Source organism: Periplaneta americana, chromosome 12 (genome assembly GCF_040183065.1).
Source record: "Periplaneta americana isolate PAMFEO1 chromosome 12, P.americana_PAMFEO1_priV1, whole genome shotgun sequence".
NCBI classification, from domain to species: domain Eukaryota; kingdom Metazoa; phylum Arthropoda; class Insecta; order Blattodea; family Blattidae; genus Periplaneta; species Periplaneta americana.
The window spans coordinates 74863202-74884679 of NC_091128.1; the positions used below are offsets into that span (position 1 = coordinate 74863202).

The 21478-nt window shown below is 37.7% G+C and overlaps 1 protein-coding gene across 2 annotated transcripts in view; it reads right to left on the bottom strand.

The window, feature by feature from the left end:
* rk (G-protein coupled receptor rickets) overlaps positions 1–21478 on the bottom strand; it is a 579587-nt gene that overhangs the window by 15673 nt on the left and 542436 nt on the right. For both annotated transcript variants that reach the window (XM_069841552.1, XM_069841553.1), the window contains 4 exons: positions 17943–18086; positions 13436–13507; positions 8517–8809; positions 674–853 (listed from right to left, as the gene is read on the bottom strand). In XM_069841552.1, the coding sequence (XP_069697653.1) occupies positions 674–853; positions 8517–8809; positions 13436–13507; positions 17943–18086 (689 nt within the window). The remainder of the gene's footprint in view (positions 1–673; positions 854–8516; positions 8810–13435; positions 13508–17942; positions 18087–21478) is intronic.

The window sequence follows — 21478 nt, forward strand, 5'->3', positions numbered from 1 at the left end:
AGCTAGATGTATTCTTTAGCTGTTATAGCTCTGGATTGAAGAATTTAAAAAAAATATGTATCGAAAACTAGGCTTTCTCTGGCTGTATAAATTTGTAGGGAGGTTTCTTATTTCAAGTGGAACGTATGGGGGAAAAATCGTGAAAATCCATTATCACTTGGTGAGCCTTCCTTGTTAACAAATCCTACATATTTCTGCTGTTAAGTTGTTTTAAATTGACCAATGGTATTCAAATAAATTATGAAGCTATCGTTTTCAACACAATAACTAGATTTATTTAGGATCGGCGTCTGTGCATTCACTGTGCAACGATGGAGAATCGATTTTGCAATATAAAAACTTTTGGGGAGTCTAAATTAATTTTAAACTTAATATTATTTAACAATAATTATTATTATATTTTAAATTAGTTGCATGTGAGTTATATGCAGATTTTTCAAGTGATGTTCTCAAAACTCGATCCTCCCATCTTAAATTCCTGGCTACGCCACTGAGTACGAGTCCCGTCGCGAACTTCTAGACCATACTACTGGGTGAACAGTATAGTGCAGAACAGGTTATACGGCTCTTAGTGGGCCGGCTATGCGCGCGGATGTGGGGGACTCAAGGCCGCGCGAGTTCTGCTCTATACTGATCACCCAGTATATCGATACCGTTATTCTGTTCAGTGTACCTGGCAGCGGCAGGCAAGCGATCCGGCCGGGCGGCGTGTCGCTACCCGTCACGCGCGGGTTGTCCTGGTCCTCGAAATACTCCTCCGCGTAGGCCGGCAGGTTCACAGGGTAAGTGAAGTCGGAGCCGAAGTTGTCCCACATGTCGTTAATCTGCGTGCCGAACTTCTGACTCAGATTCTCTGCAACAGTGCCAAAGCATACTTTACTCTTTACTGTATACACTTCGGTTCCATGTCCGAGAGCAAATTAACTACAAAGAGAGCCAACCAGCGGCGGCGATTATGCTATCGTCAAGAGCGACGTTCCTTATCATATGAGATTATTGTAGAGTGGCAGTGATGCAACTTTATACATAAATAGTTACCGTAACAGTCACGTGAGGATTGTTCATTGCAACACGTGTATTACATACAATTTTTATAATATATTTAAATTAGACAAAAATTAATACAATAAAATCGTTGAAATGTCAAGCTGCTATAAAACTCAAATGAAGTTGAATTTTAACTATGTTTCCATAGCGACGGAAAATATTGTTTATGGATCTATTATTGTTTTGCTTGATGTAATGAAGTGAAGGTATGTTCGCAAAAACGGTCTAAAGCGCGGTGCAGACGCAAAGCTTATTTGATGTTTTACTTGCATTTGCGTGAGCACCGTAAAACTGAGCGATTTTTGCAACTGAATCCCTCCAACCCAGTGTTCATTCTTCGTTCAGTTTTACTGTCCGCACGCTTCTTCTTACTTGCAACGTTTTGCATGTGCAAGTAAAACGTCAAGTAAGCTGTTGCGTCTAGACCGTGCTTATCCTCATTTATTAGAAGAGGGAAGAAATTCGATGGTGTTCAGGTAAAGGGGGTTAAGTCATTTTTTGTGCAAATTGAGTTTTGTTCTGTAGGTGAAACACAAATTAAATTCTACAAGTGGGTGTGCAAAAACAAAATAATATTAGCATTTGACGTGTCTTCAGTAGAAGTAAAAAGCTCTTTTTTCACCATGAAAAACGTTCTCTCTGACAGGCGGCTCATTATGACAGTTGACAACTTAAAAAAGCATCTTGTTGCGACATGTAACCAAGGAAAGTGAGTACCGTATGGGATAGTTTATTAAGTATGTCTATTTTTTGTCTGTTTCCATGAATAATAAATGCCTATTTCACTGCCTATTTTTACTTATTTGTGTAGAAAATTATTTGCAATAAGTGTCCGAAGTTTGCTATTTTAATGCCTATATGCCTGCCTATTTTAACCAAAATAAGTGCCTAAATATCCGGGCTCTACTAATGATATTTGCTGCTGTTGTTAAGTAATGCTGATTAACTCTCTTGCTCTTGTGATGTATAAAAAATATAACCGTTTTAATGTGGGCACCATATTTTTATATTAATGATATTTTTAAACATTCACAACAATCTAACGAATTAATGGCAAAAATTATCTTGTGAAATAACCCTGTAACTGTATTTAATTAAAATATATACGGAGTTAAAAAAAGTTTTACAGCAAATTTTTAACTGAAAAGTGTGATAGGCCTAATAAATTATAAATTTTGAGTACAGGATCGAAAGGTTGCAGAACTTCGTTACATTACATGCGTCGGTATAAGTTAACTTCAAATCAGTAATTACTCGTATTATAAAATACAGAGTGTTAAAAAAGTCCAATATTTTAGGAGGTGCTAGTATGCATCAAAACAAGAAAATAATGTCTAATAAACATGGGTTCTACAACACATTCTTCCTGAGATCTGAACACTTGTTCATAGGAGGTGCTCAATGTGACGACCATTCATAGCAATGCATTCCCCTGCCCCTCGGCGGAAAGAATCACGCACTCTTTGAAATTTGTTTTAATACGTTAATAAGAAAGTCCTAATAGCGATCCCCAGTTAATCTCTGTGATAGCACGTATGGCCCTTAATCTATCACCAAGAATGCCTGCCCATAAGGTGATTGAGAATCGGTGCTGATTCCTTGTTTCTTCAACTGCATGGAGATTTTCATCAGCCTAGACATGCTGATTACGAAAATTCGCAACACCATCTCTGCTGAACCTCGCTGATATCCACAACCAGACTTTTGTTTCCAGTATTCCTTGCGACGTATCAGTATTCCATGGCAGGGTGTCAACTACGGTATGATTATCTGGTAGTGTGCTGTATTGTAGGGCAGAGGAATGCATTGCCATGAATGGGCGTCACATTGAGCACCTCCTATGAACATGTGTTCAGATCTCAGAAAGTATGTGTTGTAGGACCCATGCTTTTTAGACATTTTTTCTTTTTTTTTGATGCATACTATCACCTCCTAAAATATTGGATCATTTTTTTAACACCCTGCATTTTGTGGCTAGTTACGTGTAAAGAACTAATTTGTTTTAGTAAATGTATAAGTTTAATGCAAAAAATCTTACTACGTATAAACTCAATATTAGCCCCTTTGACTTTATGGGCTGTTCGTTTTCGTCATTGTTCAATATTTATATGCATGATAATATTCTAATCAACTGGGCAGAACTGAATAACGGAGGAATTAAGTTACTGGAGCAAAGAAACTTTCAACTGTATTATTCGCAGATGATCAGCTCATAATATCAGGTTCAGAAGATAGTTTACAGATTTCAAGTTACAAATTAAACGAAATTTTAACAATTTCAGCAGCATTTACAGTAAAACCTAAAAGAAACAAAATATTAATTAACAATAAAATGATCGGGAAAGTAAATTAATTGAACTACTGTATCTGGGATGTTCAGTTTCATACGAAACTGGCAGTAAAATTAGAAAGTTTTTAAAATACCAGGATTATTAATAATACTATATTTTAAAACTCAAAAATGTAGAAAAGAGTAAAAGAATACAAGTATACAACATTCCAGCCCTTCCTGTGCTGCATATAATATGATAGTGAATGTTGAACTATTGAGACAAATATTGTAAAGAATGAGATAAAGACGTAAACCAAATGACGTATACTGCAAATGAAAGAAGAGAGCAGAACTAACCAAGGAAGAAACTGACGGATGAATTAAAGGCAGAAACAGTGACCAATATCCTTCCAAGCTTGATGATGATGATGACGACGATGATGATGATGATTATTATGGTGACACGTTCTCTGAAAGATGCCTGGAGTAGTCTGAATCACTTTTTCTGTAGCCATAATATTCTGTACTAAGATTTCTTCATGCTCTACTATTGTGTCGTAAATTACGACCTGCACGGCATCTCAGAGGTAAAAAATCGACAAGGGTGTCACATAACTAGTTACACAGTCTCACAAAGACAGCTTTCAAGATGACGCATGTAGCGCAGTAACGAACAGTGGCGTAGCGTCAATGTAAGTTAAAAAAAAAAACTCAGCTTCCCCAGTTAATAATAATTTCATAATGATAACATTATTTATTGGTTTTAATATAATTTATATTTACGCGTTAAATATTGTGATGCGTCAGCTCAGAATGATTTGTGATGCAGCAGTAAACATGAAGCCTGCACACACCAACTTCCAACCCCCTTCACTGAATTACAAAGCATAGGACAACTGGTTTCTTTCACGCATTCTTCTGTGTAACCACCTCGCAGATTTTCCATCTCTTTCTAACTAAACTACCCTGGTCGCAAGGCTCGCAAGAAGCTAGCTTTGACATTGAAAAGAATTTAGTTTCCGAGTTATCCCTTTCGTGAGTTGTGTTCAGTTGAAGTGTTTGTGTGCATTGTGGCTGATATAATAAATAATGAGTTAAATAACAGTTCCTGACACTGATTTACTTGAATTTTAGGACAATTCCATTATCAAGACTGACTTACGAACAAAAGTGTGGTTTAAAAAAGAAACGACCGTTTCCCTTGCTGTCAATGAAGGGGACAACCAAAAGACAGACGCATACTTACGTAATTATACTAATATTGTATCTATTGACCGTTATATTGCGATTTCTCTAACTATGACAGGGAGTGAGCTAATATTATATGTATACGTATCTATTTGTTAGAGATATGTGTAAACCATGAAATCATATTTTACTACGTACCATTTGAGGTGATGCCTTATTGGTGTTACCTATGAGGTTCCAACCAATCTTCGGACTGCTGACTTGACATTGACTACTATTTATTTTAAGATTATATGTTTGCAATATGTTTTCTCATATGTACATGAAAGACAACTTGAGTTAGCTCCTCCTGCTCAAAATTTCATGCTACGCCACTGGTAACGAATCGACTGTAAACCCTGTTCCTATTCTGAAAATACTTAGTTTCGTGTTCCTTTTTTAATCTCAAGTGTTGTGTTAATAATTTTTCGCATTGTGAATTTTTTTTCCGTCAGGATTTAATAAATTTTGTGAGAGAGCGTGCGTATTTGCTTGGTTTCCGCACAAAACCAATCCGCGGAAAGTGTAAAATTCCACATTCAGTATTCCCAACCTAACACACATAACAATTTCCCTCTTCTTACCGCTTAAGTGACATATTGATTTTACTGCTTTAGGCTTTTAACATTTATTTTTAGAGGCGTTCAATATAGTAATAATTATAAACTGGAAACTTACCACTGCAATTTCACCTAAATTGCACTGTTAATTATTGTTTTTAAATATTTGCAAAAATTAAGTAAACTCTACAACTCCACTAAAGTTACTGCATTCGTGATGCAAGTAACATTAAGGAAGCCGTGAAAAAATCAACAAGACCGGCAAAATTAAACTTGCCGATGTTATTACTGCAATATGTTATATAAATAATATTGTTAAAATATTAAAATAAAAAATAAATAATTACATAACCTTACCGTTTGTTTTAAGTTCGCATTTATAGACTGGGGGAAAAAAAAAGACAGACGTTTATCACGGCCTGCTGGAGTATAGTAAACACAGAAAACATTTTAAAGCAACAATGTTGAAGATAGATATTTTTGTTTCGCAAATTTGCCGTCATTGAACAGAAACCAAGATGGAGATTTCATTGCAACTAATTATAAATTTCTCTTTCAGGTATGTAATAAACGATCTTCGCACAAAATAATGTACGATACACGAGCGGTACGTTTTCTTTCAATTCTCGGAAATTAAAAAAGCTCAACTACGTTTCGCTTTTTCAAACTTTTCCTCGAACATGAAAACTTCAACATACCGCTCTTGTAACTCATATTACTACTGTCCTGTGCAAAGTTGACATGATATCATTCTTAAACAAGCGAGGCTCCTGCGTGAGAGGGCAGCGGTTGGCAGCCTAGCTTCATGAATGCGCTGCTTTAGGCATTAGTACAGCAACAGTATGCAAAATACGCAAGGAAGATAGCTGTAGGTGAGTATACTCACTGCTTTTGTTTATTTGCATTCCTTCCGCGCCAGTGCTGCCAGCCACCAGGCCTACAGTCAGCTTAGCCAAATGACTCGCGCTTAGAGGGATGGAGATCAGGGTTTGGGGTGGTCTACAAGCCACGAGTTGTGCTAAAGTTGAAACTTTGCTAATTATACAGTGCGGAGTGTTGTGTTATAAGAGCTGTTACCTACGCTTCATCTTCGGTGTGTGGTGTGGGAGGATATCGAAGTTTCACCATTATTTTTAGACATATAACGGCAGGGATGAAGAGATCGTCGTACTAACCACACGTTATCCCTTCTTTGATCGTTCACCTCTGCTGAGGAATATGGACGTCGGAGTAGAACCACAGTCTAGTATATACAGTCACGTAGCTCAATACGTAGGGAATATGCATCCATAGATAGTTGCTAACCACTAGGATCGCTAACATCGCCTCATTACAGACAATGCGAAATAGTACCGGCACAGTCTATTGTTCCTAGTTCCCTCACAACTCAAGCTTCGTGACTGTATATATTAGACTGTGGTAGAACAGCGAGACGCACTCTGCAAAATTTTTACTTGAAATAAGGGGATTAGAAGCGCACCACGCGGTCAAGAAATGCAAACCTTGAAGCCCACCGTCGAATGTTTCATTAAGTTAATATATCTTGTCTTTCATACAGTTCATATATAATGAGAGATATTAAAATGCGTGAGAGTTGCTATTTCACGGTTATTGATATAAATCGACTTACTGTACATTCGATTTTGTATAACAAGAACACCTCGTTTGTAACCACAAATAACACAAAATAAACAATAAACCATGGTATTGACGTCGAAATGTGTTACTTTTCCTCAGTGCATTTTTTCTGGAGAAAAAGGTGGTGGAACTCTGTGTAGAATAGCTTATAGCGGACGGAGAGATGATCACTGTCCAGTGAATGAGAATTTTGTCGTTTTTAACCTCCTTTTCGTCCAACTTTAAAACTTTGAAGGCCTGGGCGGAGTTCAAAGAAAATGCTTAGGCCTAATTATTAACTCATCTAGGTTACGTGATGAAAAAAAAAAAAAAAGAACAAAAAGGTGTCAGAATGCCGTTCCGGCGCGTTCCGTCAGAAAGGAAAAGCACTCCTTATCCTTATGTTCTATTCATCCCACAATATATTGCTCATTCCTTCTTTCAAACGACCACTGGAATATAATTATTATACTTATAAAATTTTGTAACGTAGGCTATATGAACTAATGACAAAACACACTTACACGACTTACTATCAATTGACAGGTATTGTCATAGATTTCTAACAAAGACACTACAAGGAAATAAAAATATTTTAATAGAAAATTATCAATTTTGGCAATGCGAGATTTTAAGAGCTGGAGAGTGTTTTTTTCGTTGTATCAATCCTACGTTTAAAGTGACAACACAAATTCAGCTTACGATGAGATAAATTAGAATGATTTTTTTCACTCGCTCTCAGAGTTTCAGTTAATTGATTTTGTGAAAAAAGCTTTTCCTTTTCCATTTTATGTAAGAGCTTTATTTTCGATGGCATCTTGCAATGTCATATAAGCCGCACGACGACGACTACCTACAGTACTAATAGAACTTAAGATCTCACGGAACGTTGTGATAGTGCGCCTAAAACGAATGGGAGAAGATGAACTTCATGTTTGACCCAACGAATTGATTAGAAAGTGTCTTCAATCCATTATTTCAACTGTGATAGAAAATCTAAGGAGGACTGCCGGCTACAGCTTGCTTGGCCACAAAAGGAATGAACTAATTACAAAAGAATTGAAAATTACACCTATTTATGAATATCTCAACCACTATAGACAAAAATGGCTTAATCATGTCAATAGAATGGACCGTTCCAGACTCCCAAGACAAATTCTCCGCTATATACCACATGGAAGACGATCTTTAGGACGCCCCCTGAAAAGATGGACGGAGACCGTAACAGGCCACTAGGCCTAATACCTGCAAGGACGATGATGATGATGATGATGATGATGATGATGATGATAGAAAATCTTTGCAATGAATATACGCGTGGACATGTAAGTGTGTACTGTAAACCAATATGTAATTAGTGTATGACTTGCAAAATAAATACACATGCATATTTTGAGTACTTCTAGTTAGTGTGTGCGCTTCAGGGTCCACCTGACGTATGTGACTATGTGCTTCAAATTCCTACTTTAGTGTGCCTAAGGGTTCCGTTTTAATCGAACATGCATATATTGAGTAGGCCTACTTCTAGTTAGTGTGTGCGCTTCAGGGTCCACCTGCCGTATGTGACTGTGTGCTTCAAATTCCTACTTTAGTGTGCCTAAGGGTTCCGTTTTAATCGAACATGCACTTCGCGGATGCAGCTGGACGTCAGGCGAACAGTCGGGTGGTAGGCCTTGGCCCTGCATGGGCTGTTACGCAAGGGATGTTCTTTTTTATTATTTCCAGAGATAAATTCCTTCCCCAGTCTCCTCTCTGAATGATATTATCCTATAAAGAATGGCTTATGAACTCACGCAGCTGGGGCCAGAGGTCCTGCAGACTGGAGTTCCAGATGGACGGATCGAAGTCGTTGTCGCTGGGGAAGAGCACCGTGTCCTGCAAGTTGGCCCGTGGCGGCGGCTCGGCCGGGATGAGCGGCAGGAACGCACAGCAATGGTACGCGTACGACAGCACCAGGCTCTGGATGCGTGGGAACTGTTCCGGAGGCGGGAACTCTCGTAGGTTCGGGTTGTTGAACGTCTTCAGATGCAGCAGTTTGTCCAGACCGCTACGCGGCAGGTCAGGGAATAAATTGTTGCCCAGGTTCCTGCAACATAAGAAACCGTACGTGAATCTCATTTTATCATCACTAACGCACTTGATATTTAACACATTTTGATAATTTAGATAATAATTTAAAAATAAATTAAACTTCTTAATTGGAGGAATCTTCGTTCGAAGCAATTTCTCACTAGTAAATGGATTAATGTAAACTTGTTGCTTAGTAATGTGCTCATTGTTTTTAACAATACGTTCCGAAAACAAACAGCGTTAAGCCTACTGGGATATGATAACCATTTAACTAGCTCTAAAATCACTATAGGCTAATTCAAAATTAAAATTAATGAACTTCCACTTAAGAAAACTTTACGAAACTTTCACCAAGCATTAAGCAACCACTTTTATACTGTTTTAAGGGGTTAGGTACAGCTTACAGCAGTAAAATTTTGGAAATATTCAACATTTTTTTCCTCCATTACTGCATTTTGTACAGTAATGAAAATTAGTATGTGTAAAACACTATCCTTCTGCCTTAATTGATATGTAATTACTTAAATTGGTAATAGTTGGGTGAAATAGAAGTACAGGTTTGCTTTTGCTTATTGCAGGCGTTATTATAGAATAGTTTTTATTTATAGTCCTAGGTTTATTGCATCTATTTATTTATAGTTAGAAATAAAATTAGGTTTATTTTATTTTATATATATTTTATTGCTGTAATTATTGTATTATTGTAATGGTATTATTGTATGTTATATATCACTGCCACCGGGTGTATACCCAATTGTAGTGTTAATAAATACATACATATATGACAAAAGTATTTACAGTTTTTTTTTTCCAAAATTCAGTTCTCTGTGCAGTGATGAAGCGTATCTCATATAACTCAAAAACTATCGAAAATTCTGTGATTAAATTTTTTGTGTTTATTTATGCTTGTCATATCTACAATTAATGCAAGATCACTTCTCTACCTTTGATAGATTGTCTAATAAAAATAAATTCATTTTAAAAAATGGTCAAATATCAGCATTTTCTTATAACAAAGAATTAAAAAAATGTTTTTTTTTTTTTTTAAGGAATGTAGTTGCAAACATGACTTTCAGCAATAAAATAAAAGAGAGAAAACATGAAAAAGTTAACAAGTTTATGAGTTATGAGGGAAACGTTTCACCACTGCACAATAAACTGCCACAGTTTTGAATATTGAAATATATATATATATATATATATATATATAAATAATCTTTTTTAAATCATAAAAAAATTTTTTTTTTCACATAGGAGAAGAACAGATACCAATTTTCATTATTGTACAAGATACAGTAATGGAGGAAGAAATGTTGAATATTTCCAAAAATTTTACTGCTGTAAGCTGTACCTAACCCCTTAAGACAAACACATTTCCTTACTCAAGCAAATACTTTTACATGTGTTTCCAAAAGGAATAACTTACCCTCAAAAAGTAACATGCACAATGAGAGATATAGGCCTAATAGTTGAGTGGCTGAGTATTTTCAAAAAATGCCACATTGCGCATGCTCCGAGCCGAAAGTTTTCGACCATATGTTAACGAGTTATTTGCTTCTCTTTTCTGTTTAAATATTACATATCTATACTTACTTACTTACTGGCTTTTAAGGAACCCGGAGATTCATTGCCGCCCTCACATAAGCCCGCCATTGGTCCCTATCCTGAGCAAGATTAATCCAGTCTCTACCATCATATCCCACCTCCCTCAAATCCATTTTAATATTATCCTCCCATCTACGTCTCGGCCTCCCCAAAGGTCTTTTCCCCTCTGGCCTCCCAACTAACACTCTATATGCATTTCTGGTTTCGCCCATACGTGCTACATGCCCTGCCCATCTCAAACGTCTGGATTTAATGTTCCTAATTATGTCAGGTGAAGAATAATATGCGTGCAGCTCTGCATTGTGTAACTTTCTCCATTCTCCTGTAACTTCATCCCTCTTAGCCCCAAATATTTTCCTAAGAACCTTATTCTCAAAAACCATCAATCTCTATTCCTCTCTCAAAGTGAGAGTCCAAGTTTCACAACCATACAGAACAACCGGTAATATAACTGTTTTATATATTCTAACTTTCAGATTTTTTTGACAGCAGACTAGATGACAAAAGCTTCTCAACCGAATAATAACAGGCATTTCCCATATTTATTCTGCGTTTAATTTCCTTCCGAGTATCATTTATATTTGTTACTGTTGCTCCAAGATATTTGAATTTTTCCACCTCTTCGAAGGATAAATCTCCAACTTTTATAGTTCCATTTCGTACAATATTCTGATCACGCGACATAATCATATAATATTGCATAGATATATTACATATCTATACTGGGAAAAAAATCAAAATTATAGTCTCTTATGAACCGCGCTACAGATCTTGAAACATTTTCGCCCGCTAAACAAATTATGTCCCTCACTGTACTTGCAATAAGTTTTTTCTGTTTCATGGAACAGAAGGTGTATACTACAAGAACATATTTTAAGATTTTTTTTACGTAACAAATTTCTGTCCTCAAAATTTTTATTTATTTATTTTTTTAATTTTGTTGGACAAGAAATCCATTACAATCATTTTAAACACCTCTTTAAACTACTTAGGCCTATAGAAGAAATGTTTCAGAACGCTATTTATAAAAGTTTATGAGGAAATGGTACCTAAATATGTAGAACTGAGTTTTCTTCGGTACTCCTTTTGGGACTAGTCTATAAAAATATTTCGTTGAATAAGGACACATTTTTATCTTTAAACAGTGTAGCAAGGGGCTGTCTGATGCTTGGTGGAAATTCCATGAAGTTATTATAAGTTCATTAACTTTAATTTAAAATACAGCGATTTTCGAGCTATAGTTATATGATTGTCACATCCCATTATCCCTAGCCGGCTCACGGTTTCTGTTGTTCGATTAGAGATAGATTGACTGCCCTGACTTGTATCGTTGCTGTGGCTTGATTTGAAATTCAGTTTTACTGTGTTTGAATGTAAAATCAGAGACGTAATTTCAGTTTTTGCTTTAGGAGGAAACCGATACCATCAACAGAAGAAAAAGGGAATTTACCTCTCTGTCTGTACTGTGGCAATGGGAGACAGAGAATACGATAGGTAGTTTCAGAATAAACAGAAAATGAGAGATATTGTTCCTCTTTGTCAGCGCGGAGATAATTGGAGCAGTAACGGAACAATTGGTCAGAGGATGGTTTCAGAAGGGGTTTTACCTTGCAATATTTCTATGAGCATTTGTGATTGATAATGTACACTACTGTGCAAAAGTCTTACACTGGAATTCAGAACCTAGAGCATTGTATTGTATAAATGTCAAAGGAATCTACTATGTGAATATATATCTATGTTGCGTAGTAAAAAGGGCATAAGTCATAAACTGCAAGTTTTTAGTAGAGCTAAAGCAAAGTTTGAAATGAGGACCAATATGTTTATGATGGGCTGGTAAACTGACGCTCAACATAATTGAGGAAGAGGATAGACATATACCCTTTATACCATCTATAGAAGTACATTTTTTTTTTTTGTAATCAGATGAAGGTCACAACCAGACTTCAAGACTTTGGACCCGATACAATAAATTTACTGTGACTGCACTATAGGTTGTTGACTCGCTGCAGGTAGACAGAGATATGTTGAGGTAACAACGTTGCTATTTAGAGTAGAGTACAGTAGTATGAGGAAACACACATATGTACATTCTGAAAGTAAATATACATTACACAATGATAATGTCAAAAGAATGTGAACATCATTTATTCTCCTGCCTTTTATAAGCATTTGTGTTTAATTATACACAGTGTTAATGGTGGAAATAAGCATGTAGCAATTTTAATTTTTTCATTTATCCTATTGGTCGTCTTCAGGAAGTGTAGTTATAGTACCGAATTGCAATGTACCTACTACAAGATACATTCTGTGTCTCAAACGTAAATCTTTTTCGGTTATCTGCCAAAGTTTGTACTGTAGAAAGCTGCAGTCTACGTCGCATGACATGATAGGAGCAAAACGAAAAAACCTGACATCATTGCATTCTCTAAGAGATATTCTTTTAATCTCGGTGACTCTATTTCCACTAATTTGCTGTTTATGTTACACAATGTTCCATATCCGTTATTTTTACTTAAAATTGATTTTCACTTCTGTTTTACACGTTCAGTAACTGGTGTACTTGATGTCTCATTAATTCTCTGCATCATTTTCTAAATTAATTTGAGGGCTTCCGGCATCTCTTGCTCTGATTTTCTAACCGTGTAATAGTTTCAGACACAGTTTGTATGAAAATCAAATTATTCGTCAGAACCTTCAAATCCAGAGCGTTTTCCTTTGCGTATTTGTTGGCATTCATTCTACAGTACCCCCACCCAATGTACGCTTTACCACTATACTCAGTACGCCGTTATGCGGATTTCCCACTGAACTGCTCTATTGAGTCCGAAGTCTCGAAGCCTGGTCATAACTCAAAACCACTAATTTCTGACATGCCCTTTTTACCTTGCACCATAGGTATATTTTTTCCATTTCGTTCTTAAAGTAGACTACATGATGGTCTTATATGTAAGGAGGTCAAATAAGTAAATAAATGCGGTAGTAATAATAATAATTTATATTCCATGATTGTAGTTAATCCAAATAAGCAGCTTACAGGTCTTCGAGTTGAGTGAAGGGCAGGAAGGCGTCGGGGTGAATCATCCGGATTCCATTGTTTTCCAGATCCCTGCAAAATACATAATGTACATGTGAAAACAGCGCATTAATTAGCAAAAAGAAGAACAATTTTCTTCTGAAATGTATTAACATCAAATTAAATTTTGTACAATGATAATGCGTTGAATGTGCATTGAACTTGAGCAAGGCACATTTTGAAGAGGTTCAACAGTCATGTACATGATATTTGTTTTCTTTTTACATGTATATTACGGATTTAATATTTTTGTCCAAAACAAATTTTGTTTTCCAATGCTCAGCTAGTTGGCAATGAAGCTATCTTCCAAAAAATAAATGTAAAATGGAAATTCTAAATGAGCTAAGTGCAAAAATATTCATTTTAAGATAATCGAGCAAAATTGCATAAGTTAGGCCTACATAATTTATGACATAATACAGAGTCCGCCAAAAAATATATACACTTTTTAAGGAACGAAAACTATTTATTAAATGTTTGATTTACATTTAAATACTGATCACACATGTACCTAGTACTGTCTTCAGTTAAGCACATGGTTACTTTAGGTATTCAAAATGTTCGCCGTTGGCGGCAGGCACATAACGTAACGAAGAGCGGTCGCCGCAGCTACGTCGGTCAATGTTTCAATAGAGATCGCTGCACTTGCCGCTGTAACCTCCTGGCGAAGGTCCTCCAGCGTGCGCGGCTTACATCGATAGACTTGATCTTTCACAGTTCCTCACAAGTAAAAATCCATAGGGGTTAGATCTGACGACCATGGGGAGAACTAAATGGGCCCTCTTCGTCCAATCCAATGTCCCTGTAGAGTGTCATCCAGGAAAGCTCGTACGCCTAGGTGGTAGTGTGGTGGCGCCCCGTCCTGTTGGTAGAAGATCTCATCACCAGCTCCATAAAGCGCACGTACACCTTGTAAAATTGATGTACTTAACATTTCGGGGTACACTTCTCCAATGACACTACCTTCAAAGAAAAAGGATCCTACTAAGCCCCTAGATGATAGTCCACACATGAACCCTTGGTAGATTGACCGCCTTATTCACATGAACATGTGGATTTTCCGTTGCCCAATAGACGCAATTATGTCGATTCACTGTTCCATTAAGTTTAAACTGGGCCTCATCAGACCACACTACCTTCGTCACAAATTGTTCGTCTTCAGTTATCATTTGCAAAATTTCATTCGACGATCAGGATCGTGCATAAACGCGTGCAGCAATCATGGGATGTAAACTTTCCACTTAGCATCTTTCAGAATTCGTCGTACACTTGTACTGCTAATCCCCACCTCACGTGCACATTGCGTAGCAGACTTCTGCGGAGAAGTAACAAACCTTTCCAACACAAGAGCCGTTGAAGCAGGACTTGTAGCTGTACGCGGTCTTCCCGATCTTCCTTTGTGAATATCACAATGCGCCTCAAACTTGTCAATAATGCGTTTAATTGTTAGGCGGGTTGGGGGTTGTTTCGTACTCCCGCCTCCACTGACGCTGAACTTCAACGGCATTATCAAACCTCATAAACCACTTCAGAATGCATTTTCGCTGCTCGAACGTCAAGCGTGCTCCAGCCATTTTGTTTTCTCATTATCGTGATGAAAGTACTGATATCTGTTGAACGAAAGACCATACTACAACATATTCTTAATTCAAATCAATTGACAATATCAACATCCCGATACAATCTGAGAAAGAGTGTACATATATATATTCTTTTGGCGGACTGTGTATATCACACTAAAAACATTTGGACACTCATTGAAGTTGTCAGTATCATGTCTGGAGCTGCTATGGCACGGACATTAAAACCTTTGCACAAAACATATAATTTTTCACATTCTGGAAGATTCGAACCGTAAGATGTAGCTTCAGTTGACAAGATGTTTCATGTTTATCCTTACTTTAACAAATGCCTAGAGTCTACACGAAGATTTATAATAATAGCTCAGGGAAATCACGTGATAGAAATCATGGAGAGAAAAAGTAATTAACCTGATTACTTACAGGCCTATGTTTTCCAAGAAATTCTCTTCAAGTTCTGTGAAAATTTAAATCTGAACATTTCAATTTCCTGCTTTTGTGATGTTAGTGTTATCAATTGTATCATCCATATTGATTACTAAAAAATGCACTAATATGTACATAAGATAAAAGCTACAAAAAAAAACAGCAAGAGCTACACTGGCCCGAGCGAGCGAAATCACACTTTAACCCCTACAGCAGTGGTCGTCAGCACTCGCTGAAATGGATAACGGGTAAGAAGTGTATCGTAATATGCACAGTCGTGCAGAAGGGACAGAGAGGAAGCATACCCGCCAACAGCCACGATGCACGCCAGTGCAATGTCTTATTCGCGGGTAAGAGACGCTAGCCTGAGGGTGCACTGTGCTGATGACCGCTGCTCGAGAGATTAAAAACACGAAGGAATTGCCGTGGCACAAAGCACTTTTAGTGGAACACTAACCTTAGCACATACACCATTTTGATGTCCCTAACAATTTTTCTTCCATTAAAGCACACAGACCATTTAGAATGTCCACTCCACAAATCTTCACAACACTGAACGGTCATAACCGGTGGTGAGCTCCTCCTAAGGCAAAAATCGCCTTTAAAAGGGAGAAGACTGCAGAAATGGACGAGATTAAATCGAACACGACAAGACAACTGAAGACAATCCCGTAATGAAACTTCACAGATTGTTTCAAAAAGTGGAAGTGGTCGTTAGGTTAAGTATGCAAGGTTCCAAGGAAGTGCTTTGAAGAAGACGAAGACGTTATTGTACTTGTTAGGGGGCTTTTTTTAATATTTAATGGCTGAACACTTTCCGGACGGATCTCGTAATTTTATTTCACACAGAGTAACGCCAGTCAAAGTGATACGAGTGTGGAAATAGTAAAGAGATTTAGAAATGTTATTTCTTTGGTAGTTAAATAAAAATTTCATTAGTGATTTTGAGACAGGTGAGCGATCTGAGGATAAAGTCCGTCATACAAAATTATTGCAATAAATTCTAGAACAAACACTAAGAAAAACGTACATAGCGCAGGCCAAAGTGCAAAATCTCGTAAGTCCTGAGAACGTTATCAGGACTTAAGAGGTTTTGCACTTTTGCCAACGAATAGGACGTTTCACAATTTAATAATAATAATAATAATAATAATAATAATAATAATAATAATAATAATAATAATAATAATAATAATAATCCGTGGTGCCACAGCCCTTGAAGGGCCCAGACCGACCAGCCGGCTGCTGGCCTCAAGTTCACATGCCAAAGCAGAGGTGGACGATCATCCAACCAGTATGGAGGTATCGTGTGTTTAGCACGATGATCCCCCCAGCCGTTATAGCTGGCTTTCGCAACCGGATTTCGCTACCTATCGTAGCTCCCCAAGTGCATCACGATACCGGTCCCATACACTGGCCGAAATTTCATGAGAAAATTTCTTCCCCCATAAGGACTCGAACCAGCGCGCATTCCGTAGGCAGGATGCCTTAGACCACGACGCCACGGCGCGGACGTTTCACAATTTATTGCATACAGTAATTAGATGTAGGTTCTCCATCATTACGAACAAAAATTATTACAAACAAAAATTATTTCTAAAGATGCACAATTAAACAGTTTTACGGACATATGACAGGGTAATAAATAAAATAAAAACATAACACAATAGACCTATACTTCGTTCCAAAATGTCTGACAGGAGAAGTAAACATGCCGGCAGAGGAGGAGAGAAGTGTAACAGCTATTCCACCCATGACAGACGTCTCATTCCACGATTCTCTTGATATTGGGCGGGGGTAGAACGCTTCAGACCGCCCAACCTCAAGTCAAGCGTGGAATGAGATCTCTGCCATTGGTTGAAAAGCAATTATATTTCTCTCCTTCTCTGCCAACAATCTTTACATCTCCTTTCAGGTATAATGAAACGAAGTAGGCTATAGTAATGCAAATCTGGCTTTCAAGTAATAGCTCCCTGTGAAGCAGACCTGAATAATTTCAAAGGAAAAATTGTTCCTGGACCGGGTATCGATCCCGGGACCCTTCGCTTAGCGCACGAATGCTATACGTTACTGGAAGTACGTTAACAGAAAGCCACAATTTAAGCCACACAGTATTTATGTGTACTCAGAGTTGGGTTTCTGGCGTCTTGTCAGCCCATTTGAGTTGTGTGGATAAAAAGGGAAAAATTGTGACGGTGTCGTATATGGTTCCTGGGTAGCTCAGTCGGTAGAGCATTCGTACGCTAAGCGAAGGGTCCCGGGATCGATACCCGGCCCCGGAACTATTATTCCCTTGAAATTATTTAAATATAGTAAGTTAAAATATTTACTGGAATTTAATGCTGTAAAGCAGAATTGAAATGCTTCTAAATCTATGCCTCATATTTATCATGATAACAAGCATGTCTGGATTTGTCCCTATAGCATATATATAATATAACAATGGAAAACGGAAAACTCACAGGAGCTGCAGTCGAGGCAGGCCATGAAAAGCGTCCTGCGGCAGCGAACGGATGACGTTGTTACACAGCAGCAGGTCATGGAGCAGCGGCAGGCCCCTGAAGGGGCTGCCCTCCAGGCTGTCGATCTTGTTGCTGGCCAGGTCCCTGCAACCACAGCTGCCTGCCGTTACAATTACATGCATTCAAAAGTTCTACTATTTGCGCTACATTCAGGGTGTTCGCTCGGTTTATATTATCAGGCAAAGTCAGAAATTTAAGTTTCCAAACGGCAAAATGCTTTTTTTTTTTTTTTTTTTTTTAATTTTACGACGATTTATGATTATCTTGCGTTTGACAGATATGAAGATGATAATGCCAGCGAAATGAGTCCAGGTTCAGCGCCGAAATTTACTCAGCATTTGCTCTTAATCGGTTGAGGGAAAATCCTGGAAGAAACCTAACCAGGCAACTTGTCCCAATCAGGATATGAACCCGGGCCCATGGTGGACAATCCGCCTTGTTATACCTGCCAATTCATTGACGGGATCGTTTAATTTGCTGCCGATTGTACAAGGAGCTACCTGTATGCTGTGCCCAGGAGATAACACAGGACGATGCAGTCAATACCTACTGTTAAACAGTGCGCCAGGGAAGTTTCTCCGCACTGGAGACAGCGGAATGCAACTGCAGTTACGTTGACAGTAGCTGGAACTTACGCTAGGAACAAAACGTAAAACAATCATAACAGATGCTGGAAGTGTTTTCCTCGTTCTTGAAGGCACAGTTCAACTCTTTCACACTAATTTGCAAACACTTTCATCTATTTTTCTTGCGTAATCAACTGCACATACTTAATTATATTCGGCTTAAGTTCATTGATTGTTTTAGGGTTATTATCATATACCTCAGATTTTGCCGCACCCCAATGGGTAATCTTCCCGTATTCACTTTCTTTTAATTCATGAACCACTGTAATTTTATAGGAGTACAATTGAAGTTCATTTCTTGCAGCCTTATGTGCTGTCCATTTAGAGATTCCGGCCTCTTGTGCTAATTTGAGCGTTGATTTTGTAACAGTCCGCAACATTATATCCGAGATTTCATCAAGTTTTTCTGTCGTTGAAATTGTAGGCCTGCCACTTCTTGGTGCATCGAGAACTGACCCGGTTCCACGGAATTGAGTGATCAAATCACGTACAGTATTGTGATTTGGAATTAGGAGAACGCATACGACATTTCTGTTTCACATTTTCCGTAAAATTATCACCTTCGCGAAAAACGTATTCCACCAAAAATACTCTTTCTTCACTACAAAAGCATTGCCACCAGTAGTCTTTAGCCACCACTCACTCACAATAAGACTGCAGTACACCCCGTCTGCCCTCAACTGATACCGTTAGCTAAGCAACCCTCACTCAAAGATGTGGCAACGACCCGGCCCGGCTGATGCTGCCAACGTAATTGCAGTTGAGAGCGCATAGACTCCGCTGTCTCCACTACGGAGAGACTTCTCTGGCACACTGTACATTCATAACGCGAACCAGTTTGAACATGCAAAACATAATATAGCCACACCCACTTGAAAAATAAAATATAATAATAATAATAATAATAATAATAATAATAATAAAACGTACAGGGGAAATAAATAAACTGCAAGTGCAGCAGCTGGATACCCGATTCTAATAAGTGCACTGTTTATAAAATTGACATAGTGGCATGAGATAATTACTCTGCCCGCCATTACAATTCACTCTGGCTCCATCCCTATGTGATTTATTTATAACTATATCCTGAAGCACTTTCTCTATTGGTGAATAATTTTCGATCATCTTTAGAAAATGCTTCAATTTTTTTTAAAACATTATAAAGCTATAGGGAAGGAAAATGTTTAATTGTACAGAAGTTCTCGTCTAGGAATGATTCACGAGGATTTACCGTCCTTTACGGAGCTTATTTCCAAAGAGCAAAAAATGCCATGTAAACAGGATTCCTATTCTCAATATTTACAGAGTTACGTTTCGTTATTGGAACGCATTGCTGTGAACGAGTGATCTTGGTCAGCGTGCAGTCAGCAGCCAGCGCGAGTGCTACGGAAATCAAAGATAGCCGTATGCAGTTACGTAGAGAGACGAGTGCCGTTCACAAGTGTGTGGCCAAGTGTACTCAAGAGAACGGCGACATTTTTTTAAATGTGTTGTAAACTCTCCGAGACTAAATTAGGATGCAGAATTGAACTGCAAATAATTAAGTCGGTGGAAGTGGTGTGATTTTTAATAATTGTTGTGATAAGTGCGTAAGAATAATGTAATTTTCTAGTTAAAAATAGAAAAAGATGTCTGTACGAAGCAAGTAAGGAGTTCACAGCACATTTTTAGCTTCATAATAATTGCCAATATTAAAGAAATGATACTTCTGAATGGTTCATTCTTTATTTGTATTATTCTTTTACCTTGAAACTAAAGAAAAAAACGTATTTTACAAACATTAAATTAGTGTAACTCTGAAAATATTAAGAATAAGAACTATGTTTATATGACATTTTTTTTACTCAGAATGTCTTCGGAAATATGCTCCGTAAAGGACGGTAAATCCTCGTGAATCATCCTATAGATGAAAGCGTAGATAAGTGAATGAACATAAGTGGAATTCGATAGACGAAGCCTAAACATCTCTTACAGTGGACGCAAAATATTCAATCCTGACCTACGTCACAAAGGAATGAGCGTAAGATAAGGAGAAACAAACAAATGATGCTTTAGCGCGGATTGTTATGCGTGTATGTTAAAACTAAAAAACATCGAATATGCGCCGCTCTAGGCCTATATGTTGCTCCTCTATTACAATGAAGTAATTTAGTCTGACAGTAACCGCTGTGAAGTAATGGTTAGCATGCCTGACCATGAAACGAGCGGGCCGGGTTCAAATCTTGGCTGGGACAAGTTACCTGGTTGTTTTTCCGGAGTTTTCCCTCGACTTATTAAGAGAAAATTCTGGGTAACTTTCGGTGCTGGAACCCGGACTCATTCCGCTAGCATTATCACCTTCATTTCATTCAGACGCTATACAACCATAGCAGTTGATAAAGGGTCGTAAAATAACCAATTATAAAACAATGAGCGAATATTTTTAATTTCAGCAGTGTGAAAGATTTGTTTTCATACTGATAATGTCGCCACACCCGTCTCCTTCCTTCCACATGTCCGCTTCCAGGAATGGACATCGTTATCGTTAACAGTCGTCAGGCTCGGAGATATTCTGTGACCACTGTTAATGAAAACGTTTCATCTGTCAGTGACGCTACTGACTACAATAAATACGAATCTTTGAACTCTAGAATAATCGTTAGGTATTAGAGAATTATGAATAATGAACATACAAATAAAACTTGTAGCACCTCTCACAAACATGCCTCTAAATTATTCAACTAAGACTGTACATTCTAGTCAATAAAAGTGAAGTTTACAGCCTCTGAAAGATTGTATGCAGTTTATTAGTGTAGAACAGAACAGGTGCTGCGATCCACATGACTAAGTTGAATTAAAGAAATTAATCGT